This window comes from Oratosquilla oratoria, chromosome 10 (genome assembly GCF_046742065.1).
Source record: "Oratosquilla oratoria isolate Oo_2021 chromosome 10, ASM4674206v1, whole genome shotgun sequence".
NCBI classification, from domain to species: domain Eukaryota; kingdom Metazoa; phylum Arthropoda; class Malacostraca; order Stomatopoda; family Squillidae; genus Oratosquilla; species Oratosquilla oratoria.
The window spans coordinates 58,713,375-58,727,076 of record NC_134786.1 but is presented as its reverse complement, the minus strand read 5'-3'; the positions used below and the strand labels follow the sequence as shown (position 1 = coordinate 58,727,076).

The following is a 13,702-nucleotide window of genomic DNA, read 5'->3' as shown; positions in this document are numbered from 1 at the left end:
CATAACGAAGAACCATCGAGACTAGACTTTATATTCACTTCTGAGCCTGAAATTGTAGAAGAAATAAATTATAAAACACCAATTGGGAAGAGTGACCATATACTAGTAGAGTTCGAGCTTAAGGAAAAAAAAATTGTGAGAAGAAACGAGAAATACAGAGAAGGAAAACTAATGTACAACAAAACTGACTTTGTAAAACGTAGGAAAAAAAATCAAAACACTAGTTGGGAAAAATTTGCAAATGATGAAACAAAGATGGAAGAGAAATGGAACTTTTTTAAAGAAATGTATAAGGAGGGAACAGATAAACATGTACCTAAGCAGAAACAAAAAAGGGTTTACATAAAAAATGGAAAAAGTGACTAAATGGCAAACATACATCAAACTGAGAAATGAATATGTAGATATACGCAGAGAGGAAAAAAGAAACTACGAAAAAGATATAATAGACAAATGCAAAGACCAACCTAAACTATTTTACAGATATGTAAACGATAAACTAAAAGACAAACATGAAATAGTGAAACTGCGTGAAGGAAACAAAGAATATATAGAAGATGTAGAAATGGCTGAAGTAATGACCAGACACTTTAGGTCTGTATTTACAATTGAAAGCTCACAAATGTGGGATGAAGGACAGCGAGAAGGATCCCCCAAAATGAAAGAAATAACGGTGACACAGAAAGAAATAAGGGACCAAATAAGGAAACTCGATGTCAGAAAGTCACATGGGCCAGACGGAATATCGAACTGGATATTGAAAGAATGTATAGATGAACTCACAGATAAAATACACAAGATAATTGACTTCTCACTCAAAGAAGGAAAGTACCACAAGATTGGAAAAATGCAAACATTGTACCAATATACAAGGGAGGAGATAAAGAAAATTCAACAAACTATAGACCAGTATCTCTTACAAGCACAACTGCAAAAATATGCTAGAGTTATTAAAAATAAATGGACTAAACACTTGGAAGAGAACAACGTACTAAACCCCAAGCAATTTGGATCTAGAAGTGGAGGATCATGTACTACAAACTTAATGTGCTTTTACTCAAGAATGATAAAAATAATACAAGAAACAGATGGTGGGGCAGAATGTGATTTTGACTAAGTACCACACAAAAAGCTACTAAGAAAAATTAAAACAATAGGGGGAATAGAAGGAAAATTATCGGAATGGATGAAAGACTTCTTGAACGGAAGAAAAATTAGAATGGTACTTAGAGAAAAGAACTCAAATTGGGTAAATATGATAAGCGGAGTCCCCCAAGGTTCTGTATTGTCTCCGATAATGTTTGCTATTTGTATAAACGCCATGGATGGAGTGTTATATGAACTTCTTTGCAGATGATACGAAACTATTGAAGAGAGTAAGTACAGAAGAGTATTGCAAATCTTTTCAAGAAGACCTGGACAAAGTCTGGAAATGGAGTATAAAGAACGAAGTGAATTTCAACATTAAGAAATGTAGTATAATGGAATTTGGAAAAAGCAGAATATCGAATCAATACAAAATTGGTACAAAGAAAGTTACAAAAGTAAACTCAGAAAGGGACCTAGGAGTAATTATCTCAAACGACATGGCACCAGACAAACATGTAAACAAAATAGTTGGAGAAACTTATAATTTGATAAGATCAATGAAAGTGGCCTTTGACCACATGGATAAGGAAATTGTAAAGAAGATACTAGTTACACTGGTAAGACCAAAATTAGAATATGCAGCGTCACTATGGACACCAAGTATAAAAAAATTAAAGAAACTAGAAAGAACTCAAAGAGCAATGACAAAGATGGTACCAACACTTAGCAAGTTGACATACGAACAAATATTGGATAAACAAAACTTATCAACTCTGGAACAAAGTAGAGAAAGAGTGATTTGATAACCATCTACAGAATTTTTAAAGGGATGGAAATCCTTGATAGGGATGACCTACTTTAATGGGACAGAAGAAATACAAGAGGACACGAGAAGAAACTTAAGAAAGACAGTTACAGAAGAGATCTGAAAAAACAGCTTTCCACACAGAGTAATAGATACATGGAACAAATTGAAAGAGAAAACAGTGAGTGCTGAAAATATACATGATTCTAAGAAAGAACTGGATGCGGAAAAATACAACAGCGGGTCACTACGAGCATAGCTCTTCTCCCGCAAAATACAACTAGGTAAACACACACACACACACACACACACACACACACACACACACACACACACACACACACACACACACACACACATATATATATGCAATAAAAACACTAGGAGCGTGTGTTCACAAATGCGTAAATAACCACTAGGAAAAAGTAAACTAACGAAGCAGAGCGCTTTCGTGTAATTACATCTTCAGTGCAGATACAAAGAAGGAATTATAAGATGAAGAAACAAGGTACAGAATATATGACATAGTGAAGAGGGCATTCGGAGAGGTAGTGGAAGAAGTACACGTGACGGACGTATGGGCCGTCCTGGTAGCCAACAAGTATGGGACGTTTGGGCCGTCCTGGTAACCAACAAGTATGGGACAACTGCTCATAATTTATATTACAATTCAAACAATTTTGAAATTTCATGAGAAATAAAACTATCTAATTTGTACAAACCTTGATGAAGATTAACATTTATCCCCTTACTAGATTTGATCAAACTGCATTCAATTAAATTTCTTTCTGTTATGTTGTTGTTGTATGTGATGACTTTAGCGTTATCCCAGTCAACTGGGTGGTTAAAATGGTTCATGTGGTTGAATATACCGCTAGATTGGTTTCCCTCTCTAACGTATTTCTTATGTTGATTAATTCGTGTTGTGAGTGCTTTAGCAGTCTGACCAACATAAAACTGATTACATGATTTGCAAGGTATTTTGTACACACACCCTTTATTACTATTGACAGAATTATTTATGAGCATTTGTCTTACAGTGTTCTTGTTGTTGAAAACTACATTAATGTTAAATTTACGTAACATATTTGGAATATTTTGCAGGTTCTCTTGGTACGGTAAAATTAGCAAGTTATTCATATTGAAAGTTTGAGTTGACCTAAGGTTGTAAAATGTCCTTTTAGCACGATTGTAAGCTTTATCAAGAACATGTGTGGGGTATTGTAGCTTAGTACCAATGTCGTAAATACATCCTATTTCATCATCGATGTACTCTGGGCTGCAAATGCGTAGGGCCCTGAGATACATCGACGCGAAAACAGATACCTTCACGCCATCAGGGTGTGAGGAATAATAGTGTATATATGAACAAACGTTGGTTGGTTTGCGATATACACTAAACTTCAACTCACTTTCACGGCGGTAGATATTACAATCAAGGAAAGGCAAAACGCCTTCTTTCTCTATCTCCACCGTGAACTTAATGGAACTGACCAAATTATTAAGCTTACATAAAAAATAATTTACATTATCTTGAATGGGCCACAGACATAGGATGTCATCAATGTACCGCATCCATGTAATGTTGGGGGGAATGATCTTACTTAAAATTTTGGTTTCAAAAAACTCCATATATAGATTACTCAATACGGGGGAGAGAGGATTACCCATGCTCATTCCAAATATTGAGTAATTGAGTAATCTATATATGGAGTTTTTTTGAACCAAAATTTTAAGTAAGATCATTCCCCCCAACATTACATGGATGCGGTACATTGATGACATCCTATGTCTGTGGCCCATTCAAGATAATGTAAATTATTTTTTATGTAAGCTTAATAATTTGGTCAGTTCCATTAAGTTCACGGTGGAGATAGAGAAAGAAGGCGTTTTGCCTTTCCTTGATTGTAATATCTACCGCCGTGAAAGTGAGTTGAAGTTTAGTGTATATCGCAAACCAACCAACGTTTGTTCATATATACACTATTATTCCTCACACCCTGATGGCGTGAAGGTATCTGTTTTCGCGTCGATGTATCTCAGGGCCCTACGCATTTGCAGCCCAGAGTACATCGATGATGAAATAGGATGTATTTACGACATTGGTACTAAGCTACAATACCCCACACATGTTCTTGATAAAGCTTACAATCGTGCTAAAAGGACATTTTACAACCTTAGGTCAACTCAAACTTTCAATATGAATAACTTGCTAATTTTACCGTACCAAGAGAACCTGCAAAATATTCCAAATATGTTACGTAAATTTAACATTAATGTAGTTTTCAACAACAAGAACACTGTAAGACAAATGCTCATAAATAATTCTGTCAATAGTAATAAAGGGTGTGTGTACAAAATACCTTGCAAATCATGTAATCAGTTTTATGTTGGTCAGACTGCTAAAGCACTCACAACACGAATTAATCAACATAAGAAATACGTTAGAGAGGGAAACCAATCTAGCGGTATATTCAACCACATGAACCATTTTAACCACCCAGTTGACTGGGATAACGCTAAAGTCATCACATACAACAACAACATAACAGAAAGAAATTTAATTGAATGCAGTTTGATCAAATCTAGTAAGGGGATAAATGTTAATCTTCATCAAGGTTTGTACAAATTAGATAGTTTTATTTCTCATGAAATTTCAAAATTGTTTGAATTGTAATATAAATTATGAGCAGTTGTCCCATACTTGTTGGTTACCAGGACGGCCCAAACGTCCCATACTTGTTGGCTACCAGGACGGCCCATACGTCCGTCACGTGTACTTCTTCCACTACCTCTCCGAATGCCCTCTTCACTATGTCATATATTCTGTACCTTGTTTCTTCATCTTATAATTCCTTCTTTGTATCTGCACTGAAGATGTAATTACACGAAAGCGCTCTGCTTCGTTAGTTTACTTTTTCCTAGTGGTTATTTACGCACATATATATATATATATATATATATATATATATATATATATATATATATATATATACATTTAATAAGGGGTTCATAACATGAAAAAGATTGAGAAACAGTAACAAATATGTTGAGTTTTTTAAGTTTGTTTAACTTACAGTGTTTTGCAAAGTCCCCGGCACCTTTCAGGTCCAAGAAGGACCTCTTCGCTCTGTGCGTGACTTCATACATGTAGACCGGGAGCTGAAGCTTGGCGTGAGCCAGTGACGTCACGTCGACGGGGATTGTAAACATGGCGTCGCCATAAACCTGGAAAGATGTTATGATATTTCATTTCAGCTTCAACTTTTGTACTCACTTTATAGCGACGCCATCATTATTCGACTTTATTGGCTTACTTGCGTGATGTCATCAGCGTTGTCGAGGTTGACCACAACGCCCCCGAGAAAGTGATCGAAGATTTTCCTCGCGATCCGCGCAGGGTACTCGTCTCCCTCATCCATGTCGAAGCTCTCCGGTCCAAATTTGTCGAAATTCTTCAAGAATCTGTCAATTTCGTTCTCATGTGTGTAAAAGACTGGAAATAAACAAAGTGCAAAATAGAACTACAAATGACCAGGGGAAGAAGAAAATCTCGTCTTTTTTATATTGTTGACTCATTTTCAGCTCATTTCACAACTTTGTTGGGGCTAACAAAGGCAGTTCTACCAGGTTAATGGAATGCTCTATCAGCTGATTAAAGTCATCCACCTGATCAAAACTTACCAGGTATATCTCGAGTGAAACCTTGAGGGTTACTGAATAGTGCAAGGTTGCTCGAGCGAATTCTGTTTTCGCCAGTGGTGAACAAATAAAGAAGATGAATTACGTAATTCACTACCTCCCTCTACTCAATTCTAATCTCAAACTATCCCACCCATAACCCTTATCCTGACTCCATTCCTGGTCCAAATCCTGTCCCCGACCCTTAATTCCCCTGCTCATCACCCATACATTATGCCGCCCGTGACCGGTATAATGTGCGGGTCCCCAAAAAAAGAAAGAGAAGAATACAGTGGCACCACTCACATTGAGTGCTGAGCCCTCCTTCATGTGAGCTGATTCCCGACATGATTGGCACTCGGCTGAAGTGTCCCTTCTTCAAGAGGATCTCCGGACGCTCCGGAAGGTAAGTTCCGTCCACCCTCGGTGACATAACCATCGGATTCCAGAGTATAGTCTGAGGGCGTCGTCAACGAAGTCATTAGATGCTGTGACATACGTCTCACTAAGATGGTAAAGTGAAGTCTCAAATTTGAGTTTCGTCTCTACGAAACACATTCTCAGGTGGTGGCCTTTTCACCGGTAAAAGGGCCAACCGCCTTGATCTCCCAGGTAGAATGAACAAACACATGGTTCTGTTGGTCTACATCAAAATAAACCTTTGACCTTGTTTTTCTAGAAGAACAAGGGTCAGTTCTCTTGACTTCCCTGTAGCATTAATTTTGTTACGCAGAATATATCAATTGAAGACCTTTCAAGTGCAACCATAGTAATTTAATAATAATTTTCTTTTACTCTACATTGATATTTATTGCATCCAGACGAAAGTTATCAGCTGTTGAAAGTCGAATCACAATGTATGGCCCCTTTTATCACTTTTCGTTTCATATTCTGCCAAACCCCCTCCCCGACCCTCATCCTATAGTAACCAAATGACCATGACTTGATATGAGTTACGGAGGACACCGATGTCCCGTCAGAACTCCTCCACCCCCAAGATGTGTTGCGTTTGTGCCCACGAGTTCCTGCCAGTCCTGCGCTTAGCAGTCCGTGAGGATGATCGTGAAGCGTAATGGAACATTTGTCGTCTGCTGCGTTGCCACACCCGTGCTGGCATGCCCTAAATGCTGTGTGGTGGCCATAAGAGCAGAATCTGTTTAACCGTGCTCAGGTATGTAATGTTTAGTTTGGTTTCTGATACGTGTGTTGGCGATAGTGGTGGTGGTGTGGGAGATGGTGGACAAGGACCCTGTTGGGCTCCTGACCAACTAGAGCTCTGATGGCACAACAGGACCACAAACAGCAACAACAACAATAACAACAACATAATCGAACAACAAAAAACAAAGACAAAACACAACAAACGACAATCGACAAACAACAACCAACGAACAATAATCGACAGATGACAACCAACAAACAACAATCGACAAAGAACAAGCGACCAGCAACGAACAACAAACAGCTTACTCTGAAGGAAACTTCCATCTGGACGAGGTCCTTAGGCGACGCCCTCTGCAGACACTCCAGCAGCCTCTCGGTACTCCCGTCCTCGGTGGGGCATCCAACCTGCTGAGCGACCTCGAGGGCGTAGCGCTTGTGCGAAGTGTCGAAGGCCCACGGACACAGGGCTGACCCCGACATCAGAATGGCCTGGGCAAACAAACCTGTAGTGAAAAAAAATATGACTAGACAAAAATTAATAATAACAAGCCACCGGGTGCAGCAGGTCCTCGCTTCGTAGGGAGCTCGGCATTCGGCAGGAATCCAACATATCTACACGACTCCAACAGATCTACAATATTCCACCAGATCTAGAGGACTCCAGCGGGTCCTGCAGGACTCCACCGGATCTACTGGACTCCACCAGATCTACAGGACTTCACCGGATCTACAGGACTCCATCGTTCTATTGACAAAATATCACATTTTGTATATTAAAAAAATTAAATTATATATATATATACATGTATATATATATATATATATATATATATATATATATATATATATATATACATATATATATACATATATATATATAATATATATATTTATATATAATATATATATAATATATATATATGATATATATATATATATATATATATATATATATATACATATACATATATATATACAGAAAGATGAATAGATAAATAAATAAACAAGTAAATGAATGAATAAATAAATGGATAGATAGATAAAGAAATAGATATATGAATAAATTGATAAATAAATAAATGAATAAATAGACGATATAAAGTTGAATAAAATAGAGTGAAATAAGATAATATACAATAACATAGATAATTATAAGATAAAATCAAACAATCTGATAGATAAACATAAAAATATATGAGCAAGAAAATTAATATATTAATGGACAAATTAGTAAATAAATCGATGAATAGATGAATAAATAAATGTACAGAAAAAACATACGTGTTCGTTCATCACCACTATGCAGCTTAATGAACGTCATCATTATTTTCGTTCATTGACCCTTATTGTCCCCGTTCAGGAGGTTATGTATTTGGTCGTGTTCGCTTGTTTATCTATTCGTCTGTGTTGCACAGCTTTGCGCAGAAAGATTAGTCAAAGAATGGAGTAAACCTCCTGTAGAGGCAGCGCAATATACTGTACGATTCGCATTTTCAAGATCCATTTAGATAAACACCTAAACAATGTTTGGCTCGCTTGTTTACTTATTTCTTCGTTTAAACATTTATTCTTAGCATCCGACCTAGTTATGGATCAAAAAATCTCCTGTCGGTATTATCTTCCTTTGTAATTTAACCAACAGAATGGTCAACGAATGGAATAGACTTGGTAATCATGTAGTGAGCATTGAAACTATCGGTTGTTTTAAGAAAAGGTTAGACAAGTTTATGGATGGGGATGACAGGTGGTAATGGACATGGAACTGCCTAGTGTAAGCCTTATGGTCTCTTGCAGTCTCCTTCATTCTTATTTTCTTATGTAAACCTTTATAGTTATTTTGCTGAAAGAGAGGTAGGGCTACTTGTGAAAGACTACACAAACATCTTCGACAATACCTCTGGCTTCAGGAACAAGCATCTGGTAATGGACTGAGGACCCGCCGGCGCTGTGGCCGAAGATGGTCACTCGGTTGGGGTCACCACCGAAGAAGCCGATATTCTGCTGGACCCACCGGAGGGCGAGCGTTTGGTCCTTGAGCCCGAAGTTCCCCGGGATGACAGAGTCCTCGGTGGACAGGAAGCCTGTGAGTTAGAGATTAAAGATGGAAATTCGCCCAGATGCTTCCTCATGTCTTCACATTTCAATGATGCTTTTTCTTCGTCTCCTGGGAATCATTTCAACATTGACTAAAATCGTCAGCCTCCTACGAATAACTACTAGGTTAAAGTTTGTGGACCCTCTCGTGAAACTGTGTTGCCCCCACAGCCCCCCCCCCCCACCCATCAACAGGGGGGGGGGGTCATGGACTCCAGGTTGAGTTCCACTGGCCTAGAGGACCATTTTTTTTTTTTTTTTTTCTCCAAAGGAATTTTTAGTTCTTTAGGGAATGATGTCCGTTGTCTTAGCTCGGACATTATTTCAATCATAGACTCAAGACAACAATGTGCCAGAGAGGCTATGGCCAAAGTCTTATTCAAAAGTTAAAAGAAATAATATGACGCTCTAGCGCTATGCAAACGTTGTACTGCTGCGGGCATCCGAATCTGACCCATAACGATATATTAGATCGATGCTAAGATATAGTTTTATTATTTGATATATTCATATCAACCTTAGTTCTTTTATAATAAAAAACATATTTTGTAAAATTAAGATCATATCTATGCAACAACAACAACAACGGAAAATGTTAACTTGTAGTTATGATGCAGCATTGGTCAGGTTGGTCAGTTGTCCGCACTAGTACAACCCACGTCTCACCCATAAATGAAACAGGTAGCATCGTCGCGTCTTACGTACCCAGCGTGCCTAAGCGATACTGTATGACGACGAGGACCACGTCGTGGTCGAGAAATGTCCGGGGCTGGAACCAGGAGGACTGCCCGCGCACGAAGGCCCCACCGTGTATGTAGAACATGACTGGGAGGCCACCACTCACTGATGGCTGCAGGATATTAAGATCACAGAGTCTCAATCGAAAGAAAGAAAGAAAGAAAGAAAAAAGAATAGCGGACTCGAGGGTCCATTGTAATTGGAAAGTCATATGGAAAAGTATTAATTGAAAGGGATAGGAGGGGAACAGAGGAAGTTATTGGGGACGAACAATGTGGGTTTAGGAAAGGGTGCATTGATTAAACTTTCGTAGTAAAAGGCCAAAGGTAAGGATGTCTTTGGGGGCTTTTATGGATTTGGTGAAGGTTGTACGACAGATTTTACTGAAAGGCACTACGGGAAATATTACAGATGTATGTAATAGGGGCCTGTTGACGTCGGTCAAAACTTGTTACGCGAGTAGTAGAGCTTGTCTTGGAAATGGAGGGAGTAAATGGTGTAAGATGAAGGTAGGGGCTGAGCCAGGGTTGTGTAATTTCAGTATGGTTGTACACTGTATACATGGATGAAGTGGTGCGGGACTTAAGCATAAGAGTGATGAGTGGGGAGTTGGAGCTGGTAAGTGAGAATGAAAAGAAGTGAGAGGTTAGCCAGTTGTTGTTTGTATATGACACTACGTTTGTGCCTGGAAGCGAGGCAGGTAGCGCTGGAGTTTGGGAGGTTATGTGAGAGGAAAAGCTGAAAGTAAATGTGAGCAAAAGCTAGGTCATTAGATATACGAGATGCAAGGGGAGATGACAGTGAGTTGGAGGTGAGTTTCAAAAGAAAGAAGCTGGGTGAGGCAAAGCGTATGTAGGATCACATGCTTCAGATAATGGAGGAGTCGAGGTGGAGATTACAGAGAAGGGGGGAAAGCAATTAAATGTCTGGGGAAAGGAGAGGTATCACGTGAAATAGATGCCCGGGTAAGAACGTAAAGAGAAGACTGTGGGAAGGATGATCGTGCCCACGACACTGTTTGGGGTAGAGACTTGAAATCTATATATAGACACTGTACCTTCGGCGTGTAAACATTCAAGTAAAGACAGTCCTCCTGGCCGTCTATGTAACCGTTCGACGTGTTTCCGATTGAGAAGAACTGGGGACAAGGCGGAGGCCCAGCCGTGGCATCCAGTACCCCGTCCCAGGCGTCTGCCGGCTCAGGATCCTGAAGGAACGTTGAGAATTGTGTCAGAACATCATCTTGCATCTAACCCCTCAAGTCCTAGAGTCCCTCTCTGTGTTATATGAAGACGTCTGGCGCTAGTAAAAAAAAAAAAAAAACGGGACACTAAGTCCTGGTGGATCAAGTTCTTTAGTTCTTCAATGCCCAGAGAACCCTTCTGAGCTGAATAAACTCGCCTGGCGTCCACTAAGAATATTTCGAGAAGCCACTGGATATCATTGTATATTTGTCAGCGTTTGTTTTTTTTTTCTTCTTTTTGCAAACGCTTAGATATAACCATTTGCTTGCGGGGATCAAAATATTGCCAAAAACATCCAATGAACCTTAAAAACAATTTCTCGAATTAAGCCCTTTGAATTGTATATTAGATTCTTATATAAAATATAACTCCCGCCAGGCAACTACATTTAACTAGGGAAAACAAGTACCTTGAATCTGAGAGGTCCGACAGGGGGCTTGGCGTAGGGAATCTTTCTGAAGGCGTAGAAGCTGCGCCCCTCTATGGAGGTTTCCAAACGCCCGGACAGTCGCCCCAAGGGTATGCTCACCTCGTAGCCCCCGCTCTCGCCACCGCTCTCGCCCCCGTCAGCGCCCACGGCCACGAAACACACGAACAGACTTATCAGGAAGGTCTTCATCCTGATGAAGTGGAAGGCATCGTGCATTGACATAGTAAATTGCATATCTCACACAAATTAATTAGTTGGTATAAGTTCTATATGAACATGTACACACATACGCAGACGTAAACGTACATGCATCAATATGCGAAATAAACCTCGAAGAAGAATCAATCATGAGAAAAAAGCTTCTGAACGAATTTCAAGCCAAGTTTGATTGAGAGGGATAGAAATGAGTCCCACCATCGTAGCTCTTTTCCTGTACACTGAAATCAACTAAACAATTAGGGAAATACAAACACACACACACACACACACACACACACACACACACACACACACACACACACACACACACACACACACACACACACACACACACACACACACACACACACACACACACACACACACACACACACACACACACACACACACACACACACACACACACACACACACACACACACAAACACACGGCTCGATGTGTTCGGATGAAGTGATTAATGGGGTACCCCAGGGCTCGGTGTTGACACCAGGTTCCTACTGTATATCAATGACATGATGAATAGAATACGTTGCTACACAAACTTATTTGCTGATTTTGGTAAGATCATAAATACAGTGAAAAGTGAAGAGGATTGTAAATTGCCAGAGAAGGTACTAAAAATGGAAGATGAAACGGAATATATATATATATATATATTTATATATATATATATACACACACACACACACACACACACACACACACACACACACACACACACACACACACACACACACACACACACACACACACACACACACACACACACACACACACACATATATATATATATATATATATATATATATATACTGTATATATATACATATATATATATATATGTATATGTATTTATATCTATATATCTATATATAAATGAACCAAAGCAGGAAGAGACTGCCAAGGAGTTATAGAAAGTGAGATGAAATAATCACGAAAGCAAAGAAGGAAAGAGAATTAGACATTTGTTCAGAGTTGTTCTATAGCTGGAAAACCATACAAATGAAATAATGGGAGAGACATACAAATTGCTAATAAATTTAGGAATTGTATTTCATTATACAGGTGAGTATGTAATTAAAATAAATCAAACTCTGATCCATCCCAAAATAGAATATGCAGGAATGATATGGTCATCACATGAAAAGAAAGATATAAGAAAAGTAGAGATTGAGAAGGGCGGGAACCAGAATGATCCTCAATTTATAAGTAGAGAGTGGGAAAAACCCAACCTCCACAATGGGAAAGCAAACTGAGATGATATGATAATCATAGTTGTATTTAGAATAGATAAAAGAACTGACTAAATTGGTGAAGATATGTTGTTATAGTATGAAAGAACAAGAGGGAGGTTATGCCAAGCAAAGAATTAAAAAGGAGAAATCACTTAGAATATATCAGGGAGTATAGAGTTCCACACAGATGCGTCAAGTTGAGGAATAAATTAGGAAAATAATTACCCAGGCCAACAACATACATGAATCTAAGGCAAAGTTTGATAAGTGTAGATAAGACGGGATTCTAGTTTCAACCATGTATACATGTAAATACAATGAGGTAAATGTACAGACATACACACACACACATGCACCTACATGATAGATCTGCTGGTGACAGCCAAAATATTTGAAAGTATTTGGATGATGGAGAACATTTGAAAGTATGCCAATGTATCTAAGGTGTAATGGCTTCGGGGACTCCCTCGTCTGAAACGAACCACTTGGTGAAACATCGGGAATTTAAATATGTACTTACATAGTCGTCTTTGAAAGATCTATTAGGTATTGGTTGCGTTGTTTGACTAGATACGTACTTAGAAAACCGCTGTCCAAGGGCAAGGACTTCCTTAAGCAAGAGCCAACTGTCTGTACCTGAGTGGGTCGACTACTCTCAGCATCGACTCCTAAGAGCAGTCTAAAGGTGACCTTGGAGACAGTTTTAGATTGTCAACGTTGCGGCAAAACATTTGCTTCGATTTTTTAATCGGTTTCGATCCTCTTTCGCAGACGATCGTCATCCACTGTCCTCGTGGGTCGCAAGTTCAGAATAAAACAAAACAAAACAAAAATCCCAAATAAGAGATAGCTATTCTTGTTTTGAATTTAGAACAAAGTAGAAAAAAGTGGCTGTATTGGAGATACTTCTTCTTATCCATTTCCAAGATAATCACAGTGATAAGGAGGTTGCTGTTAATAGGACGCGTGCATCAAACCCCTTCCATTCCGGGAATCTGTTCC

The 13,702-nt window shown here is 38.9% G+C and overlaps 1 protein-coding gene across 2 annotated transcripts in view; it reads right to left on the bottom strand.

Moving 5' to 3' along the window:
• LOC143029246 (carboxylic ester hydrolase-like) overlaps positions 1 to 13,430 on the bottom strand; it is a 17,997-nt gene extending 4,567 nt beyond the window's left edge. The window contains exons 1-9 of one of the 2 annotated variants that reach the window (XM_076191933.1): positions 13,279 to 13,430; positions 11,225 to 11,435; positions 10,629 to 10,778; positions 9,539 to 9,683; positions 8,635 to 8,820; positions 7,046 to 7,242; positions 5,882 to 6,032; positions 5,212 to 5,390; positions 4,972 to 5,122 (exon numbers count right to left, since the gene is read on the bottom strand). In XM_076191933.1, the coding sequence (XP_076048048.1) occupies positions 4,972 to 5,122; positions 5,212 to 5,390; positions 5,882 to 6,032; positions 7,046 to 7,242; positions 8,635 to 8,820; positions 9,539 to 9,683; positions 10,629 to 10,778; positions 11,225 to 11,434 (1,369 nt within the window). In that variant the 5' untranslated portion in view covers position 11,435; positions 13,279 to 13,430. Of the gene's footprint in view, positions 1 to 4,971; positions 5,123 to 5,211; positions 5,391 to 5,881; positions 6,033 to 7,045; positions 7,243 to 8,634; positions 8,821 to 9,538; positions 9,684 to 10,628; positions 10,779 to 11,224; positions 11,436 to 13,220 lie in introns of both variants that reach the window. The other variant, XM_076191934.1, reaches the window with a different exon arrangement.
• Between the last annotated feature and the right edge of the window lie 272 nt (positions 13,431 to 13,702).